General features: G+C 37.0%; 1 protein-coding gene across 2 annotated transcripts in view; it reads right to left on the bottom strand.

Annotated features, from left to right (window-relative positions):
* LSAMP (limbic system associated membrane protein) overlaps window positions 1-27,004 on the bottom strand; it is a gene marked incomplete at both ends in the record, with an annotated part of 509,570 nt that overhangs the window by 5,652 nt on the left and 476,914 nt on the right. The window contains one exon of one of the 2 annotated variants that reach the window (XM_083362799.1): window positions 26,407-26,442. The exons of the other annotated variant lie outside the window; for it this stretch is intronic. Within the exon in view, the coding sequence (XP_083218925.1) occupies window positions 26,407-26,442 (36 nt within the window). The remainder of the gene's footprint in view (window positions 1-26,406; window positions 26,443-27,004) is intronic. 2 annotated transcript variants of the gene reach the window in all.

The raw sequence follows: 27,004 nt of genomic DNA, 5'->3' as shown, positions 1-27,004 counted from the left end.
TGGGCTACAATCTTGCCCACTGCTTCTACGCTTCCTCCTCCCCTCCCTTGCAGAATAAAAGGAGAAGGCAGGCGGTGGGGCAGGGGGTTTCCCCATCCTGGATGCTCTGAGAAGGGGTTTGCAAGAGAGGCAGAAGTGATTGCCCTTTTGCAAGCAGGAAATCTTGCATGGGAATTGCAGCCAGGGATTTCCCCCCACACACATTCTTTCCCTGGCTTGCCCCATATCTGGGGTTTCACAAGGAGACCTGCAAGATTTCCTGCTTGCAAAAGGGCGATCACTTCTGCCCCTCTTGAAAAGACAAGGATTTCTCTGGAGGAAGAAAGCAGGGAGAGGTGAAGAATGTGGAGGGTGCTTGGAAGCCACCCGCGCGGGGCACTCTGAAGCCACCGAAGAAAGAAAAAACAGGTAGAAAAGGAAGGAAGGAAGGAAGGAAGGAAGGAAGGAAGGAAGGAAGGAAGGAAGGAAGATATAACCTTCAGCAAAGCAGCCTCCCTGCAAAAGAAACACATTTGCACTTATGTGAGCAGACACATGGCCCCACAAGTAGCTCCCCCCCCCTCAGCCTCCCCTAAGCCAAAAACCTCACCCTGCTTTAATTGCAGGTGAAACCTGCTGAAAGCCCAACCAGCCCATGCAGAAGCGCTGCCTGCTTGCCTTTCCAGGGTGGTCCAGCCCAACTTCTTTCCTCCCTTTTAGCTGGACAACCTTTAAAATCAGCCTTTTCTATTTATTTATTTATTTGTTGGGGGTGGAATCTGTAAGAATGCCAACTGGGGCAGCAGGTCAGGCCGGAGAAGAGTGGGAGTGAGGAGAGCGGCCAGGCCAGGAGGCTGAGGGCTTGGGCAGGCAGCAAGCTTGTGATCGCGCTCAGCGGAGAGAAAGGGTAAGCTGAGGTAGACTCTGCTTTCGTTGTTTAAGTTTGCCCTCCAATCGTGCGGTTCTTCCCTCCTGCAAGCCCTGAGCTCACCGGCCCTCTCTTTTTCCTGCAATTCCCTCGTCATCATAAAAAATAATGAAAGGCATGCATGATTTAAAGGCAGACATGCGTGCACTGATACATGCAGGCACACACACACACCTTCCTTTTCTTTCCCAGGACACACACACACACACACACACACACACACACCCCTTCCTTTCCCTTCCCAGCATGTGTGCGTGTGCACACACACATACACCCTTCCTTTCCCTTTCCAGCTTCCAAAGCCTAAAGTTCCAACGCAGAAAGAAAACAAGAGCAAGTGAGAGGAAGGGAAAGAAAAGATGGGGCTCAAAAAAAAAAGGGAGGAAGAGCATGACCTGGAATTTTTGACTCAGAATGTCAGTGAGGGTGACTCCCCCTGCCACCACCTCTCTCTCTCTCTCTCTCTCCCTCACTGCGTCTCTGCCACCAATGTAAGCCCTGCATGCGGGGAATACCCAGCAATGGGGACTAATTGTTTACCTCTTTCGGGCAATGGGAGAGGAGCGGGCCAATCGCCTTCCCAGCAACCAGGACTCCAGCGCGCCTTCCCAGCCAGCTGGAGATCATAGGGGCTTAGCTCCTTCAGGGCAGTGGCTTGCAGGATAGCTTGTCTGCTCAGCGGAGGCTCCGGTGGGCTGCTCCCAGTGGGGATCCCGGGCCTACCCCGCCACGTGTGCCTTCGACAGGGCCAGTCTGGGAAAGGGACTTCCTGGTTGCTCTTCTCCCAGGGGGAGGAGCGCCCAGGCACAGGGCTAATCAGGAGCCCCGTGAGGGGGCAAGTCCACATGAAGAGAGAGAGAGAGAGAGAGAGAGAGAGAGAGAGAGAGAGAGAGAGAGAGAGAGAGAGAGAGAGAGAGAGAGAAGGGAAGCACAAGTGCCTCTCTTTGTCTCTCTCTCTCTCTCTCCAAATGGTGGAGGAGGCTGAAAGAGCCGCATGTGGCTCCAGAGCCGCGGTTTGCCGACCCGTGATCTAGTAGTCTGCCCAGGCTGTAGCAATCCAAATATGCTCATATCCAGATTTCAAGCAAATCTGGAGAACATCAGTTGGGGAAAGTTCTGCTATATGCCAGCATGATTCAAAGATAGCAAATTTGGATAGCAAGTATAAGTATAATGCATTGCAAGTATAAGTATAATAAGTATAATGCATTGCTGAAAGAGAGACACCCAGTGTGATATAGTGGTTAAGGTAACAAGACTGGAAACCAGATGGTGAGTTTTATTCTCACCTTATTCATAAAGGCATCTTAGTGACCTTGGGCCAGGTCCCCTCTTAGTCGTAGGAAGTGCCAGACTGATTGATGTGCAGGCTTACTTACTTATTAAGAAGAGGAAGGAAAAGTTCAAGAAAACTTGGAATAAAAGAAAAAAATTTATAAAGAAGAACTATAATAATAATAAAGTTGGAAGGGACCTTGGAGGTCATCTAGTCCAACCCTCTGCTCAGGCAGGAAACCCTATACCATTTCAGACAAATGGCTGTCCAGTCTCTTCTTAAAAACTTCCAGTGTTGGAGAATTCACAGCTTCTAGAGGCAGGTTGTTCCACTGATTAATTTTTCTAACTGTCAGGAAATTTCTCCTTAGTTCTAGGTTGTTTATCTCTTTGTTTAGTTTCCATCCACTGCTTCTTGTCTTGCCTTCAGGTGCTTTGGCTTGACTCCCTCTTCTTTGTGGCAACCCCTGACATATTGGAGCACTGTTATAATGTCAGCCCTCACTCTTCTCTTCGTTAAACTAGACATACCCAATTCCAGCAACCATTCCTTATATGTTTTAGCCTCCTGTCCCCTAATCATCTTTGTTGCTCTTATCGGTATTCTTTCTAGAGTCTCAACATCTGTTTTACATCGTGGTGACCAAAACTGGATGCAGTAGTCCAATGTGGCTTTACCAAGGCGTTATGAAGTGGTATTAACACTTCACGTGATCTTGATTAACTGGCAGTGTATCCTTCTTTAAAGTTTGGAAGTGCAGGCCAGCCCACGTTGTCATGATATATTTGCTAGAAAATTTATTTTCATAATTGATTAATACATTAATCAAAATGAAAGCAGGGGAAAAGTTATTAAAATAGCTACTTGTTTCAGAGAGTTAGCTTATTGTAATAAATGCTTTTTTGTTTGAATTATGAGTGTTTAATATTGTTTCTCCTATTATTAATTGTAAACAATGTTTTTAGATATGATGAATTTCAAAATTCCTGAGATTGTTAGATCATAAAATATTTCTTTAGCTTTTCATTACAATCTTTGATTTACACCACTAAATGCATACATCTATGTGGTAGTCTTTGGTGCCCTCTGCTGCAAGTTAGCTCCTATTACAGTGAGTGTAAAATGTACGGTACTGTATAGAGAAAAATAAAAAAAAACATTGAATAAACATTGCAAAATGTCTGCTAAATTGATCCTTGTTATGCTCATTTCAGGACTGTGAAAAGATTATCTTATAGCTAATTCAAGCTGATTTGGTTAGTGTTTCTTTAATTCATGCCTCTTTTCTTCTAACATATTAGCTGCACATTAATTCACGCTAATCCATTCTGAAGTTAAAGCAGACCCAACTTTCCTATTTCCTTCTATTTCTTTGCATGTCTGTTCTGTCATATTTTACTTCAGACTTCTAGCAACTCAATTATAGATTGAACTGTTTTTTTATTTGATTCTTTTCAATGGTGCATTTGCAATTTTATTTGATGGGACAATTTGTAACAGGAGTAAAAAGAACAGGCTAGTAGGAAGGGCTGAAAGTTGCAATCAGAACTTTATTTTCCAGAAAACTTTAGTGGATAGCAAAAGGCATGCAGATTTTCAAATAGACTAGGAAATAGCTCTTAAATTTTAGATCTATAAAACATGTGGTCTGATACCTAGGCTAGATAAATAAATATAATATAATCAATGAACAAAAAACTGCTATGATGGCATAATAGTAATATAGGAGAGTTCGTTGCACAAATACAATACCGATGAAAGCACTTATTTAAATGTGAATGTGGAATCCCTAACTAAACTGCAATATTAGAATGCTGAAAGCCTCTCTCTCTCTCTGTCTCTCTCTCTCTCTCTCTCTCTCTCTCTCTCTCTCTCTCTCTCTCTCTCTCTCTCTCTGTGTGTGTGTGTGTGTGTGTGTGTGTGTTTAATACAGAGATTAAGAGGAATTGCTGCATTTTCTCCAGTATTCATTTCTTCCCAATATGGAGTACTACTGTACTGGTGCTTTAAACTAAAGGAGGGCTTTAAACTAAACTAAACTAAACTTGAGGGGGAAGTGTGACTAATATTCAGAATCTCTAGAACCCATAACCAATCATAAATCCCAAGAAAACAAGTCAAACAATGAAGTGGGCAGAGATGAGAAAAAAGAAAAACTCAAATAACATTCATAAGATGCAGGAAACATACTCACGGACAGGTATAAAAGCCTTAAATGCTTATATACAAATGCTCAAAGCTTGGGGAACAAACAGGGCGAACTAGAAGCAATAGTACATGAGGGAGGGTATGACATAGTTAGTATTACAAAAACCTGGTGGGATGAAACCCATGAATGGAATAGACTGATGGATGGATACAAATTGCTCAAAAGAAATAGGTCTACAAAAAGAGAAAGGGGAGTTGCACTATAGTCTATATGTAAGAGAATACTACATATCTACAGAAATCCACATGATCAAAGATAAAATCTCTCCAGAATGCATATGGGTCAATATAAAAGAGAAAAAAAGTGACATTACCATAGGTGTATATTATAGACCACCCAACCAATCAGAAGAAAGAGATGAACTTTTTGTCAACCAGTTAACAAATGTATGTAGGAAGCATATCACAATTGTAATGGGAGACTTCAAGTATCCAGATATCAACTGGGAGACAAACTCTGTAGCGAGTGGGAGATGAAACAAATTCCTAACCAACCTAGCCAACAACTTTGTCATCTAAAAGGTGGAGGACAGAACTAGATATAAAGCCATACTGGACTTAATTCTAACTAATAGAGAAGACGTGATAGAGGGAGTTGAAGTTGCTGGAACTTTGGGCGAAAGTGACCACGTCATAGTGGAATTTAATATAATGCTACAGAAAACACTAGCAACAGAAAACAATCCAACCAGTGTCTTGAACTTCAAAAAAGCTGACTTTATCAAACTCAGAGAGATACTAGGAAACCATGGTGGAAAACAACCCAAGAAGTGTGGGAAACTGAAAAATGCAATCATAAAAGCCCAGACCAGCACAATACCACTGAAAAAGAAAAACAAGAAATTCAAGAAGAAACCAGCATGGCTGCACAAAGATCTCTCTGAAAAACTGAAAGATAAAAAGGAAAGAGGGGCACATAACTAAGGCCAATTATCAGCAGACAGCCAGAATATGTAAAGATGAAGTCAGGAAAACAAAAGCTCAGAACGAACAAAGACTTGCAACAGAAATTATGGATAATAAAAAAAGTTTCTTCCAACATATTAACAAGAAGAAAAAAGTCAAGGAAACTGTAGGTCCACTAAAGAGAGAAGATGGCAAGGAAATAACAGGCAACAGGGAGAAAGCAGAACTGCTTAACTCATACTTTACATCAGTCTTCACACAAAAATAAATCATAGCCCAACATAACCAAAAACCCACTGCAAAAGACAAATTAGAAATAAAAATTAAATTAAGCAAGAAAATGGTAAGAGAACACCTATCCAACCTTGATGAATATAAATCACCGGGGTCTGACAGATTACATCCCAGAGTTCTGAAGGAGCTGGCAGATGTTATCTCAGAACCACTGCACCGCATCTTTCAAAAATCCTTGAGCACTGGGGAAGTACCTGAGGATTGGAAAAGGGCTGACGTGGTTCCCATCTTCAAGTTGAGTTCAAATGAGTTTCAATGTGGAGAAAAGCAAAGTTTTACATTTAGGCAGGAAAAATCAAAGGTGCAAGTACAGATTGGGCAAGACCTGGCTTAAAAACAGTAACTGTGAGAGGGACCTTGGAGTCCTAGTGGACAATCACTTAACCATGAGCCAGCAGTGTGCAGCAGCAGCCAAAAAAACTAATACAATCCTGGGTTGTATAAACAGAGGCATAGAATCAAGATCATGTGAGGTATTAGTACCACTTTATAAATCCTAATAAGACCACATCTGGAATACTGCAGCCAATTTTGGTCACAATATCACAAAAAAGATGTTGAGAGTTTGGAAAACATTCTGAGAAGAGCAACTATAAGATGATCAAAGGCCTGGAGACTAAAACATAAGAAGAACGGCTGCAGGACTTGGGTTTGGCTAGTCTAAACAAAAGAAGAAATAGGTGAGACATGATAGCACCATTCCAGTATTTGAGTGGCTGCCACAAAGAAGAGGGGCTCACGTTTTTCACCAAAGCACCAGAGGGCAGGACAAGAAACAATGGTTGGAAACTGAACAAAGAGAGACACAACCTGGAATTAAGGAGAAACTTCCTGACAGTGAGGACAATTAACCAGTAGGCCCTCCATCACTGGAGATTTTTAAAAAGAGGTAGACAGTCACTTGTCTGAGATGGTATAGGTTCTCCTGCTTGAGGAGAGGTCCAGGGGGCTGGACTAGAAGACCTTTCAGCTCTATTCTATTCTATTCTATTCTATTCTATTCTATTCTATTCTATTCTATTCTATTCTATTCTATTCTATTCTATTCTATTCTATTCGTTCTTTTTAGATGAAGACTGTGTGCAAAACTTTGAAGAATGCAGCTTCAAATGAAAGGTAACTCTTAAATATGCTTTTTGAGCAGCTGCTTCTAAGAAAAAAGTGACTGTCCATGTTGCTAAGTTGTTGAGAAAGGCCAAGGGTATTAATTATCTTTTGAGAAGCTTCCAGCAAATCAAAAAGCCTGAAGACTTTCTGTTGTAGGATCCTGCACTCTGGATACCTTTGGCCAATAGGAGATGGCCCCAAATGTGCCCAGCTTGCAACCTGCACCCCACAAATCTTCCAAGATGGGTGCTTTAGCAAAAGCTATAAACAATTCCACTTGCTTACAGCTGGTGGCATATGTTCACACTCACTAGATTCAAACTGCCATTTTTGGCATACTGCATAGAATCAGCCATGGGATTCAGCCAGTTCGCAACCAGTTCAGCAGAACCCGTAGCTAATTTTTTTGTTGCCCAGGCCCAGAATGGACTTCTGGAAGCGGCATCCACACAGAGAATCGGTTGTTCACATATTTGAATTCCACCACTGCACAGAATCCTGATACATTTTATTATTCCATTAGCCCTTGGACTATAAGTTTGGATAGCCTCCAATGGCATTGCTATATTCTTTCCATTGGCTACCTAGTTTGGGTAGAGCTACCAGTTTAGATTAGGGAGATGTATTTCATGGTGACAGCACTTGACAATGAACCTTGCAAAGGAGAATTCTGCTTTGTCAGCCTTTTTTATCTTCAGCAATTTTTCTTACTCAAAACAGGACAAGTGACTGCCTATATCTTCCTACAGTATATTATTCATGTGAATTTGTTTAAATGTGTCTTGCAGGATCCTTCATTTGCCTTCATTCGTAAATGTATCTTCCTTGAAGATGGACTGGATTAATTGAACCCTTTTTGGTGTTCCCAAGAAATATTAAACTCTTTCATTGATTCAATTAGTACTGTGAAAAAGGGACCAGAATATTTTGTGATTGCTTGGTAGATGTTATTAGGAAAACCAATGTTTATGGGAAACTGAAACACAATCTGGTCTAACAAGGAAGACAGACCATTGTTTTATATATTCAGGAGGTAAACTCCGTATCTTTTATCAGTGTCAAGACAACCAAAGTTATATAAAAGGTGCCTGTACTTCTTTTGAGAACTATTTGGATTCTTCCTTGTGAAAAAGGGGTTTTCCTTTTTTTCTTTTTTAACTTACAGAATTTTAGGGAATTCTAGATTTGTGGAGTTATAACAGAATATGGACAATTCCTCCTGAGTTTCTGGAGAGTTTCTCCGAATCATAACACTAAATAAAACTGCCTTTATATATACTGATATTTCTTATTAGAAAAGTAACTTTTTTCTAACTTCAATAGACAAACTAAGGCAAGTAAAGATTTATATGTGAATACCAAATTCACTATAATCCAGAAGAAAATTTAGAGGGATTTATATTCCTAAAAATACTCTGTTTTTCAAATACTTACAGAGCAAGTATTTCAGAAGTGATTAGAGAAGATTTAATTTAGCATAGATTACAATTTTTTAAGGAATATAATGTGAATGTACCTCATTCAAACTACATATAGATAGAAATATCATGTTTAAATGACCTTTGTATTTTATTTCTGCCATCTTGTGGCACAGATACTCAAGATACTTTATGTCTGGTAAAATGTATATTCTTTTGCCACAAGGTGGCATATTAGTACACGCAGTATAATTTCTTGTATTTTGAACATTAATCTGTTCACAGTTTCACCTTTTTTGATCTCTATGCCTAAGAATCATCAATACTTGCAATAATTTAAACAACAAATATCAAAAATAAAAAAGTAAATGTAAAGTATAAACAAAATATGTTTAAGTACTAGATATTTGTTTTTGAATGAAAGGATCTTGTGAGCAAATACTTCAATTTTTTAAAAAAAATTGAGACTCAGATTTCAGTTAGATCTGATGGAATATATACATTGATGGTTTATAACTTCATGAATTTATCTAGGCTTCTGATGTCATGAACCAGAGCTGTTCCTTCTGTTTGTTTGTTTTTAATCAGTTTCCTTCTCTCCTGTTTATGAACAAATTCCAAAAACTAATCTATGTTCATAAAATAAAAAAAGAATGAAAATAAAATGAACTGACAACATTTCCATTTAGCCACACCAGCCAAATTCAATAGGAACAGCTTCTCTCAGCAGGAGGAAGACTATGTTATGACTAATACAGAATCGGTCAATAAAAAAAAAAATCAATGTGAAGTACAATTCTCAGACTCCTTTGCCTAAGTGGATGAATCTCTCCATTTTGCTTTTTTCTCTATTTAGTATTTTAAAATTGTTTCTGTCCTATTTATGAAGAAATATGTACATGTTGATAAGGGTTTTTTTTTAAAGAAAAGCAAACATTTCCACTTATTCTTACTATACAGGAATGGTGGCAGGGCATAATAAAGGAAGTTACAACATGACAAAAGCAGTTTGCCTTTGACACCTTCATCTTTCCAAGTGGTGACAGACATGACTTAACTATGGAGGATGAAGACAGGGAAGAACCACCCTAGGGAAGGTCTGAAGACTAGCCTATAGGGCTAGATGAGACACAATATCTGGAGATTCTCATTTTGGTGATAGCTGTACCAGGCACAAATTCATAAGGGACAGGGATTGGTCAGTTTGATGTGCTTTTCCCAAACCCAGCTCTTAATTTTTTTTCTAACATACATCTCATATATCGTAAATCCATATTAAATTGAATGATTTTTTTATAATTGTGGTAAATCATGCAGTTAAAGATGTTGGAAGATTTTAGGAATTGGCAGGTTAGCAGGAAGGCTGGCAAAGCAGTAGGAAGGTGCTAGTAAAATATGGATCTCCCAAAGTACTTGTTCCTCAACTTAAATAAAATCTTTGGGAAGGAATTATAGAAAATTATTCCAATTTTTGCAGCTAAGTGCAGATATTTTTTCCTGCATTTTTGGTAGCAATTTTCTTTCAGTTTGGTGAAAGAAACTGAAAAGAAAATTGATATTTCAAGGGTGGAATGTTCTTTATTTTATTATGAATTGTGTGTGAATATTCTAACTTTCAAAGCGTGAGCTTCCTGCCTTTTGTCATGTAAACAGTCATCTGTTCAGGGTTCTACAGCCTGCACACCCTGTTCCTTAGCACAGGGCTTTTCAACATTTTCACCCATTGTACCACTTCTAGGATATGGCAACATCCGAGTACCACCAGTCACCTAGCAAGGTGTCAAAAACGTGATGACCAAAAAAAAAAAAGGAAAAAAGTGAAGTACAGGTTGTCCTTGACTTACAACAGTTCGCTTAATGACTGTTTGAAGTTACAATGGCACTGAAAAAAGTGCTCCCCAAGCCACAGCCGAGCAAGACACCTGTCTGCCCACCCGGAGGCGCTCTTCCTCCTGTCCGAGGTTTTCATTGTTGTGAGCATTTCTGTTGAGGATTGGCAGTGGGGGTGGGGTGGGGGTGTTTGGTTTTTATTTCCCCCGTCTGCTGAGTGGTTGCAGCAGGTTTTGATCACTTCACATGACCCTGGGACACTGTGACCATCATAAATATGAATCAGTTGCCAAGCATCTGAATGTAAATCACAAGACCCTGGAGATGCTGCAAAATTCCAGCTGATCAGCACTTCTTCTGGGATCAGCAGAAGTGCCAGGATCGGTGCCGAGCTCCAGCTGGAGCCTGGTGCTGATCCTGCCATTTCCACTGAGCCCTGACAGCCCCGAAGAAGCGCTGATCCTGACGCTTTCGCTGAGCCCTGACAGCCCTGCAGCTCCAGCCGTCTCTCACTCAGGCTTGTGCAGTGCTGCCACCAGTTCAGCTCATTCCCCTCCCCTGCTACCACTTTTCTAGGATGGTCGCGTACCACCTACCAGGTGCCAATGTACCACAGGTGTTACCCGTACCACTGGTTGAAAAGCTCTGCCTTAGCATTCAGTTAAATATTAATTAAACCTCACTGAGCTTTTCCCTAGGTTAAGGGCAAGTTTTACACTGTAGAAATTTGGAAAAAATCTCTTTCTCTTATGAAATTCATAGACATTGTCCACCAATAACTCTGTTCACAAAGAATTTCAGGACACCATTTATATTCAACTCTAAAATTAATACTGAAGTAAGACAAGGAGAATATTATAGATACAAATTATGTTTTGCTAAAGCTTTTTCAAAACTTCCTGGAAATTTGCAAATGTAATGTGGAAATCTTTATTGTACAGAATAATGGGTAAGAGAAGGATAACAGTGTATTGTCCTATCCCTTCTGTCTGAATCACGCCGAGTATTGCATCTCCCTGAATTCAATCTTCAGAACACTAGTTTATCTTCCAAAATTCCCACATATATACTGGTGGAATGGAACAATTTGCCATAGCCAACTTGCTGCAGCAAACTTGTTGTGGCCAATTCACCGTGGGACAATTTGCCATGGCCAATTGTTGTGTGACAACTCGCAATGTGAAAAGCATTACACTAATATAAAAAAAATATTGGAATATAATCATTAAAGAAAGGATGCCAAAGAGGAGATAAAATGAAATGTGAATGACAAAAGTTAAAATATTTTTTAAATTATTTTAAATAATTTGTCCCATGGCGAGTTGCCCTGTGGTGAGTTGGCTGTAGCGAGTTGTCATAGACCCTATATTGGTTGGTTGTAACTGAAGCAGACTGAGGAGAATGAAATCAGAAAAAGATTTTAAAAGATTACATAAAATATGCAAAAATATACAATATTAATAGATGTCTGTAAGGAAAATATTTTGAGTGTGGCAGAATCAAAAGCAGAATCCAAACTGATACAACAGCAAATAATAAATTTAAAAGAAACTTTGGCATGGTCAATACCAGAAAGAAATTGAAAGCAAGGGAAACAGTAACAAAACTTGGGAATGGTTTAAGAATGGATACATAAAAATTGAATACAACTAAAAATATAGATAATTCACAAAGATGAGACTTGACCATCTAATAAGTGGGTGTAGCAAACATGAAAAGAGAGTTTATAATGAAATAATGTGAATAATGGTGAAAATGATACTTTGGAATTTCTGTGACAATTTGATGTCTGAAAGTATTGGCATGAACATATTTGGAAAGTAGTCCAGAATAATCATATTCTAGGGGACATCTGAATTCAGACAGACCAGCTTCTAGGACACCACCTTCTGGACATCTCAATAGTTGAAGGAAAGCAAGTTTTATTTATAGATGTAGTGATATCAAGTGACAGTAGATAATTAAAAAGAAAATTGGAAATACAGAAATTATGGAATAAACTGGAAATATTTTCCCTTTAATGTTTGGAGCATTAAGAACTATAACAATAAAATTGTTAAAGTAGATGGAAAAATTAGAATTATTCAGTCTGACAATATTCAGTTTATGAACCACAGTTTTGCTTGGAACTATATACTTATTGCGGAGATAACTGGACAATTCTTAGCCTTTTTGATAAAGTCTGAATTGGTTTTATGCCACCAGCATTTGCTGAGTACTCTTTAGAAAATAATACACAATAAAATAAATCCATAATAGCAATGCTTTGGGCTGATTATAGTAAAAGTGCTTATTTTCCTTTTGGTGATATCTTTCTGCATTTTTGTTTATATACTGGTATACTTCAGGAGCTGCTTTTTCCACATCAGATATGGTAAAATTTGAGAAAATTTGATTATATAAAATCACTACAGCCACTAAGGTATATTTTGCACTATGGTAAAATAACATAGGTTATTTTGCTATGTCTGGTTTGGGGCATTGTAGTGTGTCTGCAAGGTGTCACTCTGTGAAAAGCGAGGGAGATTATTTAACAATATAGATTGATTGTGCATAGTTTTAGCGATAGTATAGTAGTTTAAATACTTTAGTATGAAGAAAATTACCACTAGGATAATGAATGTTGTATGATATTTAAAGTGCTGGACTAGGATCTGATCCTGGTGAGTTTGAACCAGACTCTCTTTCTCAGACCCCTAGACTTGTGTGAAAAACTAGAGAACAGAGCATTATATATGCCTCCTTACACTCTACAGCAAAGGTAAGCTATAAATTTAATATGTCTATGATTATTTGTATGTCCCACTCTGAAAGGGTAGTGTTAAGTCACATTTGTCCTCAAGCAAATTTTAAAGATATTTCTTTTATCCATTTCCTAAATCTTATACAATCTTTTCCCTTCCCTTCCCACAGGTGGTCTTTTCTTCATGAAAACTGTTTTGTGTTTATTATTACCTGCAATAACCTAGGAAAAGGAAGGAGGTTAGAACTTGTATGAATATGTGTCTTTTCAAATAGTAAGAGAAAATTTATCACCCTTGTGATTGGGGGAGGGGGGGCAATTGTTGGCATGGGAAATAAAAAACATGGGTGATCTGAATATAGGCTCTCACACTGCACATGGCAACTGTAAACCTTGACATGTTCTGGGAACTGATATAACTGCGGAAAAATTAAATTATCCAACCTGAATAAATACAAAAATGAAGGGATGTATTTAGTTTCCTACTGTCTTGCTTAGAGAAACTAGATTTTGACATAAACAGCACCTAAAAAAAAGTATTTTTTAAATAGACTGTTGATTCTCTTTTAGACTTTCCTAAGATGAAATCTTTATTTTCAGGAAGGCTTAAAATGGAGGAACACTATTAAATCCATTTCCAAGGTCACACTTTGAAAGTTTTAATTTCTTTCTTCCAAGGCTCTGTGCTCAGTTCCAAGGCTTGAGGGATTTGCAGCTGGTACTTAGGGATTTTTACCCCTATCTTTTTGCTATATAGTGGAAGGGAACCTAATTCTGTTGCTTGAGGTGGCAGATTTATATCGTGCCATTTGGACTTCATTTTCTGGATAACAGAACAATATTTTTTTCCATAAACAATAATTTTCACAAAAACCTGTCAGCACTCTTAAACTGGGCTAGCTTCAGGTAAGAGACATAACATCATGCCACATTACAGATGCTGAATGGTGCTGCAAAATAGTTTCACACATCTACTGCATACAGTATATATGAATTTAAAGATATAGCAATAGTTATGAGTCTTCTTTTTTTAAAAAAGCACTTTGATACACAGATGGGAGGGAGGGGGGAAGAAGAGGACAGCTCAGTATGAATGTTTGCAATGACTCCTGAAGTTGTTGAATACTAGACTGTATTAGGCATTTTTGAAAGTAATCACTTTCCACAAAGTAATCACATATCCAATATGTGTGGTGTGTTTCATTAAGTCTTAGGAACATTCAGATATAGAAACTACTAAACTGGATCAGCCATTATTATTCATTCCCAACTAATTCCAAAATAAAAGAAAGCTAATCTGTATTTGTCTATAAAAGGAAAATGATATACATATTAAATAAAACATAAATATCCCGGCAATTAATCCCTGTTGTGATGATCAAAATCACACTAGAACTTGATCATTTTTACTTACTGCTACCAGAATCTATGGCAGTGAGTGGCTATAAACATCTGGCTGACTATGCAATGAACCAATAATAACAGCAATAGCACTTAGACTTATATACTGCTTCACAGTGCTTTACAGCTCTCTTTAAGTGATTTACAGCATAATGCCCCCAACAATTTGGGTTCTTATTTTACTGACATCAGAAGGATGGATGGCCGAATCAACCTTGAGCCAGCCAGGAACAAAGTCCTGACAGTCGGCAGAGTTAGCCTGCATTCTAACCACTGTGCCACAATGGCTCTTGATAAGATAATAATAAGATAAAAATGTGGAGAAATGTGAGAAAAATGTCAAATCCAGTTTATATGTCTGGCTGACTGTGCTAGATATTTATTGTATTGTATTGTATTGTATTGTATTAGTGATGATGATGATGATAATGATAATGATGATGATGATAATAATAATAATAATAATAATAATAATAATAATAATAATAATAATAATAATAATAATAATACCCATTATGAGGTACTATCTTAATGTAGTTTTGGGTCTTATGTGCCCTAAGGAAGATAACAGTTATGCCAGACATTCAACTGGATAGGTCTCACCTAAGGAGCCAAATGACGAGTGTCTCTCCCATAAAAAATACGGTGAGATGTACTTAAGCACATACTATACCCTGACTATCAAACATCAAAAACATCTACCAGACTATCGCAGCAACTTTATATGGACAATCTGAAGCTGTATGGAATAACAACACCTGAAATAGAATCTCTGCTAACATTGTCCATATATATATATATAGCCAATATATTGAAATGGAGTTTGGGCTGGACAAATTTGTCATACGCACCATTAGAGGAAAAATAGACCAAGATGGTCTATGGAAATAAAATCAAGAATCTGGATGAAGAGGATCATTACAAATACCTGGGCATCCTTCAGGATGACAATATCAAGCACACTGAAGTCAAGAAAAAAGAGTGGATACATCAAGAGAGTGAAGAAATCTTAAAGTCTAAGCTCAGTAGCAGAAATACCATCAAGGCAATTAACAGCTGATTAATTCCAATAATTAGTTACCCAGTTGGAATAGTGGACTGGACTCAGGCAGAACTAAAGGTCTGGATAAGAAGACCAGAAAAATAATGATAATGAATCATGCCCTTCATCTTGGCAGCACCATTGACAGAATCTATTTACCAAGGAAAATAGGTGGGTGTGAAATGTTGCAAGTACATCAGATGGTAGAAGAAGAAAGAAGGGCATTGGAAGAATATCTGAAGGACAGTAAATAAGAAGCACTGAAGCTAGTATATCATGAAGGCTGAGTACCATAGAGACCAAATTGGCCTACAAGAAAGACCAAATGAAGAACAGAAAAAAGACATGGCAAGACAAATTATTACATGGCCAGTACATTAAAAAAATGGCAGGCAAAGCAAATAATAACAAGACCTAATAACAATATCTAATAGCAGAAAAGTTGAAGAAAGAGACAAATGGGCTAATTCTGACTGCACAAGACAAACCTTTAAGAACAAATAGGAATAAAGACAGAATGGGGAAGACAGTGACTGGCAGCTAATGTTTTCTCTGCAAAGAAACATAAGAAATAGTGGACCACACAGTAAGTTACTGCAAGAAGATTGCACAGACTGACAAGCAATGGCGTGACAAAGTAGTGACAATGGTGCATTGGAAGAACTGCAAGAAATATTATTTGCTTGCAAGCAAAAACCGTTGGGATCATAAAACAGAAAAAGTAATAGAAAACGAACAAGTTAAAGTGCTGTGGAATTTATAGAATTCAAACAGACAGGCACCTGCTACATAATACCCCAGATTTAACAATTGTCAAAACTGTCAAAAAGTCTGGATAGTAGATATCTCAATACCTGTAGACTGCAGAATAGAAGAGAAAGAACTGGAGAAAATAACAAAATGCAAATATCTGCAAATAGAAGTAGAAAGACTATAGCAAAAAGAAGGCAAAAATAGTACAGGCATCTTGAGTGCAATTCCAAAACATTTGGATTACCACCTGAACACCAGGACATTGAGACAATCATAAGCAGTCCATTGCAAAAGGCAGCTTTACTTGGAAAAGCTTACATTATGTGATGATACCTCTAATATTATTAAACAGAATATTTGTCTAACCTGGGTCTTTGGAAGCATCAATAGGTGGATAAAAATGCCAAATCCAGCTTAAATATCCGGCTGCCTGTGCAACCAACCATAATAATAATTTTATAGGATAAAGATTCTGCTGGCAAAAAGCATACCAAAGATTAGGAATAATACCCAAGAAGTTCTATCGTGCTCATTCATCCATTGAATGGATGAGTGCTGGGGAAAGGCATCTCTGAAAAACCTGAAAGTGTTCCTTAAATTCTTCTAATCAATCTATACAAATGTAACATTTTCACGATCTAACATCCATTGTTTCACTGAAAGAAATATTTGAAGAAAACAATGGAACTTTCTGAGGATTTCCAAGTGAAACTGTTAGATTCAAAACCCTTTGGATGCTCACTTGATCTCAAAGAAACTAAAAGCATGTTCAATAGAGAATCACTGGAGGGTTTTGTGTTTTTTTAAGTAGAAGGGCTAAACAGACTTAAATCTCACTTTAGAATGTGCAATAGTCTAATAATGTGAAGCTGGAACATACAGGCATGCAGTTTGTAAATATGTCTCCTAACACATAAACCTCTGAGCAGGGCTTAAAAAATTATATATTTTCCTAACAATAAAGAAGAGGGCAAGAGTTCAGATTCATAATTTTAATTCCATAGTGCAATTAGGTAGTTTTGGATTCTTTTTTTAAAAAAAAACACAAAAAAACAACAACACTCCACTATTTTAACCAAATTCAGAATGCATACTTTTTTGCATACAGTTATTTCACAGAGGCAGCCATTGTCACAGGATAGCTTTCAGTTACATAGTGGAATTATTCTGGTAATATATACAATTACAACTGTTTTTACGTGGTTTCCTGCTCAGAGTAGGAGTTAGAATCAATGCCCTAAATGGCCCCCTCCAATTCTCCAATTCTTATGATAAACCACTGAAAACACAGTGATCTATTGCTCTTGGTTTCTCCAATCAGCCATCTTCTAATGTACTGATGTGCTATTTCCTTAAATTCCAGTCCAGCATGTTGGCTTTGAATTCTGGGAATAGCAGATCCACCACACCTGAAAGGCACCAAGTTGAGGAAAGTTACATTGAGACTTAGTGTATCTCTCAAAGAGTACAATAGATTTCTATAAATTTCTATAAATTTATTTATTTATTTATTTATTTATTTATTTATTTATTTATTTATTTTATTTTAATTCCATTTATATCCCGCCCTTCTCCGAAGACTCAGGGCGGCTTACAAGCTTAGCAGTAGCCTTCATTCTATGTATATGCCTGCTTATTAGGGCTTTCACACACACCCCAAGCGGCATTATTACAAAGTCAGCTTAATTGCCCCCAACAATCTGGGTCCTCATTTTACCTACCTCGGAAGGATGGAAGGCTGAGTCAACCTTGAGCCTGGTGGGATGCGAACCTGCACTAATTGCAGGCAGCTGGTGTTACTTAAGGAGGCATTAGCCCACTGCTCCACCAAATTGGGGGACTGGAGACTAAAACATATAGGGAACGGTTGCTGGAATTGGGTATGTGTAGTTTAATGAAGAGAAGGGTGAGGGGTGACATGATAGCAGTGTTCCAATATCTCAGGGGCCGCCACAAAGAAGAGGGAGCCAAGCTATTCTCCAAAGCACCTGAAAGCAGGACAAGAAGCAATGGATGGAAACTAGTCAAGGAGAGAAGCAACCTAGAACTAAGGAGAAACTTCCTGACAGTTAGAATAACTAACCAGTGGAACAACCTGCCTCCAGAAGTGGTGAATGCTCCAACACTGGAAGTTTTTAAGAAGAGACTGGACAGCCATTTGTCTGAAATGGTATAGGGTTTCCTGCCTTAGCAGGAGGTTGGACTAGATGACCTCCAAGGTCCCTTCCAACTTCTTCTTCTTCTTCTTCTTCTTCTTCTTCTTCTTCTTCTTCTTCTTCTTCTTCTTCTTCTTCTTCTTCTTCTTCTTCTTCTTCTTCTTCTTCTATGCTTCACTCTTCATCATCTTTTTGAGATTGCTCCTGTATCTCCTGTAGTTAGGTGGTTATCGGTGGCATTCTTTAATATTTTTTTTTGGAAGAATTTTGTCCTGGGCACAGCTTTCTCTTTTATTAAGAGTCCATTAGAACTTTAAGAAGTGTTTGTTCTACAAATTCAACTTGCATTGTAGTTCTTTCCTGACAGAAAGGGCATTTATAAGTAGTGTTGAGACTACTTTATAAATTCCTCCAAGGGCAAACCAATGACCTGTATCACTTCAGAATATATAATAATCTCCAGAAAGTACATAAGCTTATGTCACAATAAATGTGTCTGTCCTAAAGATGCCACAAATTCTTGGTTGTTGTTTTTTCTGATCTGTTATCCTATAAAAAGCAAAGTCATATTGAGCCCTTCCTCTTTATTTCAGCTGCAATCACATTTATCACTGGTATTCATTGTTAACTGTAGCTTCACTTGCTGCTATAGTTTCATAAATAACCAAAATAATCTACATTCTTCTTATGATATGTAACTTTTGAACCAATCACAAATTTATGATTCCAATTAGGTTTATGCCACTTGTTGGTAATACTGTTGCTAAAATTGAATAGGCACAGTTATTCTTAGCTATATAATATCTATCATACAATGGTGCTCAACAGTTTGTGAACACTTTTGAATTTTCAATACATTTGCATAAATATGACCTAAAATACAATCTGTTCTTCACACATGTTCTAAAGCTAGATATAGAGAAACCATGTTGGGTTTCCTTCAGCCAATATGAAATCACACAATATCCTTCTCTACCTATCAATCTTTGAATCTGCAGGTGGCATTATACATTATAAGTGACAGAGATGCTAGAAAAAATAGTGTCCATGTCACATTTGTCCTTCTTAATAATACATAGTACAACTTACCTTGAATGTTGTGATGACTATCTATCATTAGCTATCAATTCTAAAAACCAAGAAATTCTAGCATGTAGGTATACAATAGGCTGAACCATTGATCATATAGTGCAAAAGAGGAACCTTATGCTGAACAATAATTCTAGCAGAAACCTTGTATTTCTTTTTTTTGTATATATTTTATTATTATTTATTATTTGTAGGGTTAGGGTTACGGTTACGGTTAAGGTTAGGATTAGGGTTGGTTTTTTTTTAAAATAAAATTCTTAATATTTAGCAAAGAGCATATTGTCTGGGTTCTTGTATAAAAACAATAAGTAAGAGTTAATTTCTATATTATCATAATCAATATGTTAGTTAATCGCTCAATAGTCTTTTTCTTACTAGTATATATTCAGTGTTACATAGTATATATCATGTTCCTTTCTCTCTAACTCGCTTTTCTAGCCATTGGTAAAAATTATCCCATGTTCTAAAGTACACTGAGTCTTCTTTCTCTTTTATCTTTAATGTCAATCTGTCCATTTCTGCACAGTCTAATATTTTCTTAATTAATTCTTCTTCCGTTGGTAAGTTTTCATTTTTCCAATATTGGGCAAAGACAATTCTTGCTGCAGTTAATACATGTAAAATTAAGTATATACAATCTTTCTCATAGTTTCCTCCTATTATGCTTAACAGAAACAGTTCTGGCTTCAAATCTATAAGTTTTTTAGTCATTTTTTCCAACATATGTGTATTTTTGACCAAAACCTTTTAGCTTTAGGGCATGTCCACCAGATATGATCATAAGTATCTGGTTTTTGTTTACATTTCCAATACTCTTTTTTAAAATCCCATTTATATCCCGCCCTTCTCCGAAGACTCAGGGCGGCTTACAATCTAAAGCACAACTCAATGTGCTTAGCAATAGCCTTTGATGTATTTTTGCACATTTTCACTAATCTCACTGATGTAAGATGCCATCTGTAAAACACAACAAACCTTGTATTTCTTATGTAATAGATATTCACTCCTCTTATGAATAGGGATATCTTAACTGAGTTTTAAAATTCCAAATAATTGTTAGCAGTCAAAGATACAAAACATATCTCAAATTCTTGCCTACATCTAGTGGTAAGCCACATTTTTGTAGCCTGATCAGGCAGCTGTCCTCATGGTTTAGCTTCAAAAGTGCGGAAATACTTTCAATAAATAGAGAAAGATGGATAATAGTTGAATGTTTTCCTCACTTCTCATTGAAATTTCATTGGATCCCATTCTCTGCTTTTGTAGAACACCAATTTGTTTGGAATGGACAATTTTCTATTGCTGTTTCTTTTGTTGTTAGCACACTCAGGCAATGGAATTAATCATGCAAACCCAGCCATGTGCAACGTGATTTATCATTTATAAAACAGGTGCTGAATGGCAAGTATTTCACCAGCATGCTTAGCCAGAGCCTGAGTTCTGAAGGTAAAACCAGTACTTTCAAAATGGCATTAATATCTTGAATTGGTGAATGACCTACAAGACAACAAAAAGTGGAGCCAATTTTTTAGGACAATTCCTTGATGGTTTTTGATGTGTGGAAATTGCATCTAGTAAAGTTACTGTCTTTTGGCTACTACTGTCGGAGAGATTTTGTTTTTGTTTTTTTAAATCAAAGGAATAAAAAATGACTGTCTTTTTCCTTACTCTCCTATTTCTCTATTTTTAAATTTCAGATTAAAATATTTGGAACTGGATCTGTGACGCAAAGGGAAACTCAAAGAAAAGTAGGAAACAAGAACAGTTGACTAAGAGATAGACTTTCAGGCTCTGTGGTCATAAAATCAGTTGTAAAACTGAGTCAGTCATGTGGTGCCTCAACTTACAACTGCAATGACTTATAACCAAAATTCTGGGTTCGGCTGTGGTCATAAGTCGAGGACTACTTTTGTACACTATGTTTTCCAGACTTGGGCATAGCCATCCTTTAAATCAGGGCTTTTCAACCAGTGGTATGGGTACTACCTGTGGTACATTGGCACCTGGCAGGTGGTATGCGACCATCCTAGAAAAGTGGTAGCAGGGGAGGGGAATGAGCTGAACTGGTGGCAGCACCGCACAAGCCTGAGTGAGAGACGGCTGGAGCTGCAGGGCTGTCAGGGCTCAGCGGAAGTGCCAGAATCAGCGCTTCTTCAGGGCTGTCAGGGCTCAGTGGAAGCACCAGGATCAGCGCCAGTCTCCAGCTGCAGCTCGGCGCTGATCCCAGTGCTTCTGCTGAGCCCAGAAGAGGTGCCGATCAGCTGGAATGTTGCAGCATCTCCAGGGTCTTGTGATTTACATTCGGATGCTTGGCAACTGATTCATATTTATGATGGTCACAGTGTCCCAGGGTCATGTGAAGTGACCAAAACCTGCTGCAACCACCCAGAAGACGGGGGGAATAAAAACCAAACACCCCCACCCCACCCCCACTGCCAATTCTCAACAGAAATGCTCACAACAATGAAAACCTCGGACAGGAGGAAGAGTGCCTCTGGGTGGGCAAGCAGGTGTCTTGCTTGGCTGTGGCTTGGGAAGCACTTTTTTCAGTGCCATTGTAACTTCAAACAGTCATTAAGTGAACTGTTGTAAGTCAAGGACAACCTGTACTTCACTTTTTTCCTTTTTTTTTGGTCATCACGTTTTTGATACCTTGCTAGGCGACTGGTGGTACTCGGATGTTGCCATATCCTAAAAGTGGTACAATGGGTGAAAAGGTTGAAAAGCCCTGCTTTAAATCCTCTAAACAGCATGGCTAGCGATGACATTTTTTTAAAGATACAAAGCCAATAAGTGGTGTCTCTTTCAATGATTGTAATAAAACATGTTTTTTTTTGTAACGCTATCTTTAGTGCTTTAACATCTTGAACACTTGGGACTCTCTTTGAGAACAAAAAAACATTATAAAGGAAATCAGTTGTACTCAGATTGTCAACTTTCGTCCATCCCACCTTCAGAATGAAAGTATTAGTATAAGCTACAGCAACTATATCTAAGAAAGTAACTAGCTACAACTAGCTATTGTCAAGGCAGGGTCATTCTCCAATCAGTGAATGCTTCACAAAATAGTTACTGTTATGCTCCCTACCCCAATCTCATGTATTTAGATGCATTTATACGTCTCACTCAAGAGCATAAAAGCAGTGGATGATTATCTTTTTTTTTCCAGTTTAATGCCACAGTTCTCCTGCTTCTGTCTTTAGAGAAAATGAAAGGAGCAATATGTTGGTAGATATAAAAAATTGAAAGATAGTTAATTTGAAGTTTAAAATGCAAAGCAATAGCAATTAAATACTTTGGGAATCTTTGAATTTGTCTATAGAGTGGATAAACTCCCAGGTGAACATGGAACTTTCAGGCAAGCCATAAGATTTTATTCATTGAACATCTAATAAGCAAAACAGTATTTGACTGTTTACAGTGGAGTTATCGAATGCTTATTAAAGCCACTTCTGTATAGTGCAGTGTTTATTGTGATGGATTTCAACCACAGAGATCTTTATGTTTATGTCTCCTGGAATGTGCTATGAGTAGTTATCGGAGCACCTCATAATGCCTGCGTAAAACCTGTGCTTTAAGAGTTGTAGTAGTTATCAATTGTCTTCCAGGTGCAATTCAAGGCGTTGATTACCATCTGTAAAGCCTTTCATAACTTCAGGCCTGGTTATTTCCAAAACAGGTTTTCTCCATTTGTATTTTTCCATTCTATAAAATCAGATGAGGCAGCATACTTGGGGACCCCTCAATGAAGAAATGCCATCTTAGAGGTTTGGGAAACTTGTTTTCTCTTTTGATGCTTCTGCTCTCTGCCATGCCATTCCCTGTAAAGTTAATGCAGTCCTGACTCTGCTGTCTTTAAAGAAGCTGGCTCTTCCAATAGGTAATGGCTGGGCTGATTTGTAACCCATTGGATTACATGATTTTCTAAAGTCTAATTTGTAACCCACTGGGTTACATGACTTCCTAATTTCTTTTAATATATCCTGGGAAGTTCTTTTGTTGTGATATTGTGTTTTTACCCTCTACATACACCACTTAAACTATCATGATGGTTAGGTAATCTTAAAGATTCAGTAAATACATTTCTTCAAGATTTCATTTTAAAAACTGAAGTGGAATTACAGAAATTCTGAAGAGAAACACCTTTTTTTTTAAAAAAAAACCCTATTAGATTGTAAGCCAGCTTTCCACAGGCAAGGCTGGGAGCCAGAGAACGCAATGTTGCTGGTATGTTTAGCAGCACTTGTGGTCATCACAGACAATGATGACTTCTAAAATAATAATTATCTTTTAGCAATAATTACACATTTTAATATGTAATTTAATATTTTCCCTGAGGTTCTCCCAAGGGTAAATTGCAGAGATAGGGCAAACAGTAAAGCACAAATATGTATGCTAACTGCCCATGCAAAGCAACTGCTGAGAACATTTAGTGGAAAAATAAGGCTTATGTATTAAAATTATAGATTTGTTGAATTAAGATCATAATAGTAATTCTGGATACACTGGAGACATGTTGAGATGTAGCTAATGCAATTTAAAGTCAAGGGAAATTTAATATTAACTCAGATGTGGACTATATGCTGCCATATTAAATATATAATACAGAACAGCAATCAAGAGCAATCAAAACAAAACACTACCCCCCCCAAAAAAAAGATTTAAACTGTTAAGCCTAAGGAATGAAACATATACCCTGACTAATTCATATTCTCTTGAAGGCTAGAACAGAGAATCTCTGTATAATTTAATATAAATAAGACATATTTTTCTCTTTTATAGTTAAAAACGTTCTGATCTTGTCTTGTGGAGAGGGCTATGTTCCAATCAGTTCAATACAGCATACTACAATCTTCACAGGATATAGTACAATTCTGAATGTATTTATTCAGAAGTAGGTTCTATACATACCAATATATTTTATTTTTATTACTATGTTTATTATTGTAATGTAATTAGTTATAATCAAGTTCTATTTAAAGAGAAGTTAAGTACAATTCAGTTTCTTGAAATGCCACTATTAAATTTTTAGTGTTTTCTATTTTTTTAAATCACCAAAATTGATTATTTGTATTAATGCTCTGAATTTTAAGGCACATTTTAGGGATTTATCTTCTCTGCCCCATTAATATAGGAAACCAGTCTGGCTAATATATAATTGAGAGGGCTTTCCTCACTGGTGGTACTTAAATTTAAAAATGCTTTTCCAATTTAAATTACTGTCATTCTTCTCTTAATTTTCATCTTTCAGTGTGTTCTGAGAACATTATTTCAACAAGGTATCGTAAAAGGTTAAATTCAATATTATTTAGATCCACTGTTTTATTGTCTGTTTGATAGTCTTGAATACTTTCACTGCATTGTTAGTTATATTTTTATACTGTAATCTGGAACCCATTTTGATGTGTTTACACAGAAAAATAGATATAGTATAAAGGTTTTTTTTTCATCCATAAAACCAAACTGTAAATAATTCAGAGAAGCTAAACCTAAATCCCAAATAGTTTTTAGTTTTTAAAACTGCTTCTGAGTATATTTACCTTTTTGCTTCCTACGATAATCACATTTAATTGATTTATTTTTCCAAGGGTAGTTTCCCAATGGCTTATATTATTTCTTTTCTTAATGTTGTTTGTATATAACTAGAGTAGGTTTAATTTAATTGCCTCTTACTTTGCCTCTGTGTACCTTTTAATTGCATTTTTGTATTACTTTTTTTCCTTACCCAGTTTTAGCCAATAGCTTTATCCACATTCTAGACATTTGAAAGAGCTTCCCTTTAAGTCAATGGAGCAATTGTGAAACAAATGCTGAAAAAATAGACCCATTGTCTGATCTTGAGTGAACATGTACAATATAAGCTTAATCTGAAAATAAAACAAAAGTCCAAAATATTGCTGGGACAATACCATGCATACTGTATTTATTTAAAATTATATGGTATTCAATATAGCTTATTTCTGGGCAACATGCCAAGGTCGCTTGTAAAATCTGTATAAGTCTTTTTGATTACTGTACATCTAACATCCATTTCTTTCATGGTATCCAATCCTCACTAGGAGCCAGAATAGCAGAGTTCGAAAATTATTTAGAACTGTGAGAAAATAATGTCTATTGGCCTTGGCTATTATTGTCAGAAGCCCAATATTCAATTAAAAAAGAGTACTATATGGTTAAGAATTAATTTGCTAAAATCCTTTTGTTCCCTCCCTATTCTTTTTCTTTTTTTTTCTTTGGTGGTGGTAAAAAGCAGTTATCATGAAATAAAATGATTAGATGATTGGGGGATTGGAGGCTAAAACATATAGGGAACGGTTGCTGGAATTGGGTATGTGTAGTTTAATGAAGAGAAGAGTGAGGGGTGACATGATAGCAGTGTTCCAGTATCTCAGGGGCTACCACAAAGAAGAGGGAGTCAAGCTATTCTCCAAAGCACCTGAAAGCAGGACAAGAAGCAACGGATGGAAACTAATCAAGGAGAGAAGCAACCTAGAACTAAGGAGAAACTTCCTGACAGTTAGAACAATTAACCAGTGGAACAACCTGCCTCCAGAGGTGGTGAATGCTCCAACACTGGAGGTTTTTAAGAAGAGACTGGACAGTCATTTGCCTGAAATGGTATAGGGTTTCCTGCCTGAGCAGGGGGTTGGACTAGATGACCTCCAAGGTCCCTTCCAACATTATTATTATTATTATTATTATTATTATTATTATTATTATTATTATTATTAAATGGGCAAACAAAAGGTTTTAGGTAGCAAGTACATTAATTTATTATTTAGCAATCTTAACTGCCCATCTCCCAGTCAAAAACTACCTTTATATATTAGGTAGAGGATTAGTTTAGCAATCTCCTATGTGGCATCCTTGCTTTCCTTAATGATAAAATTTAATATAGGTTAATAATAAAAAGTTAATATTCTCAATCCTATGTATCATCCATAGTGTTCTGAGTCGATACTCTTCTATCAGCTGCCATACAATAGAGAGCTGTGTACTATACTAACTGGCTTGTAGAGAAAAGTTAACAAATAATCTTGAATAAGTTGAATTGTTTAAAATGATTTAAATTTAAATTATTCATAGCTTGAGAACTGATTTAGTTTATTAACTACAGAGTGAACAAATAAGGAGAGAAACAAGTGAAGATGTAGTCAGGATGAATTGTATTCTGAAATTGTAAGCAATATTTAACTACCTTATCTTACATACTACTTGTTCAATTGATGGAGAATGACCCAGCTAAAAAGCTATGTGACATAAAACATATACTGACCTGGAAAAATATTGGGGAATGTGGGTAATATTTTCTCTAAGAAATGAGAAAACAACAAAACAAAACAATAAGCAATATGCACTTTCCAAATGCAACAAGCAGCAGTTATAAAGCTGAAGAGCTTCCAGACTGAAATTGGTTTGACTCAAAAGAACACTTCTTCTACGCCAAAGATCTAAATGTGTGACACCAAACACTGGAATGAGGCTCATTTAAAGATGACACAAAACACATTACAATATACAGTAAGCAAAGAGAGTTAAGAGACCATGATCTCATTAATTAAGTCATTTTATAAACATCCTAATTTTGTAACTGTAGTGGAATTGATACCGCTAATGTATATTGTGACATTGCTGAAAGGTAATTACTAAAGACATCCTTTATACATTACTCCATGCATATGCCAGGGTTGAAGAAATTATGAGAAAATTTTCCATTGTGAAAATTGATTTTCATGATATGTCTGTTTTTGTCATTATATTTTTGTCTCTCTGTCAGAAGTCTTTTATATAACAGATTCTTTCAGATATAATCAACAATATTTTGACTGTATATACATTCATTAACAATGATACAGCACTATCTAACTAGCTTT

The sequence above is a fragment of the Vipera ursinii genome, assembly GCF_947247035.1.
Source record: "Vipera ursinii genome assembly, chromosome: 4".
Taxonomy (NCBI): Eukaryota; Metazoa; Chordata; class Lepidosauria; order Squamata; family Viperidae; genus Vipera; species Vipera ursinii.
The sequence above is the reverse complement of the archived record's forward strand: the minus strand, read 5'-3'. Positions and strand labels throughout refer to the sequence as shown.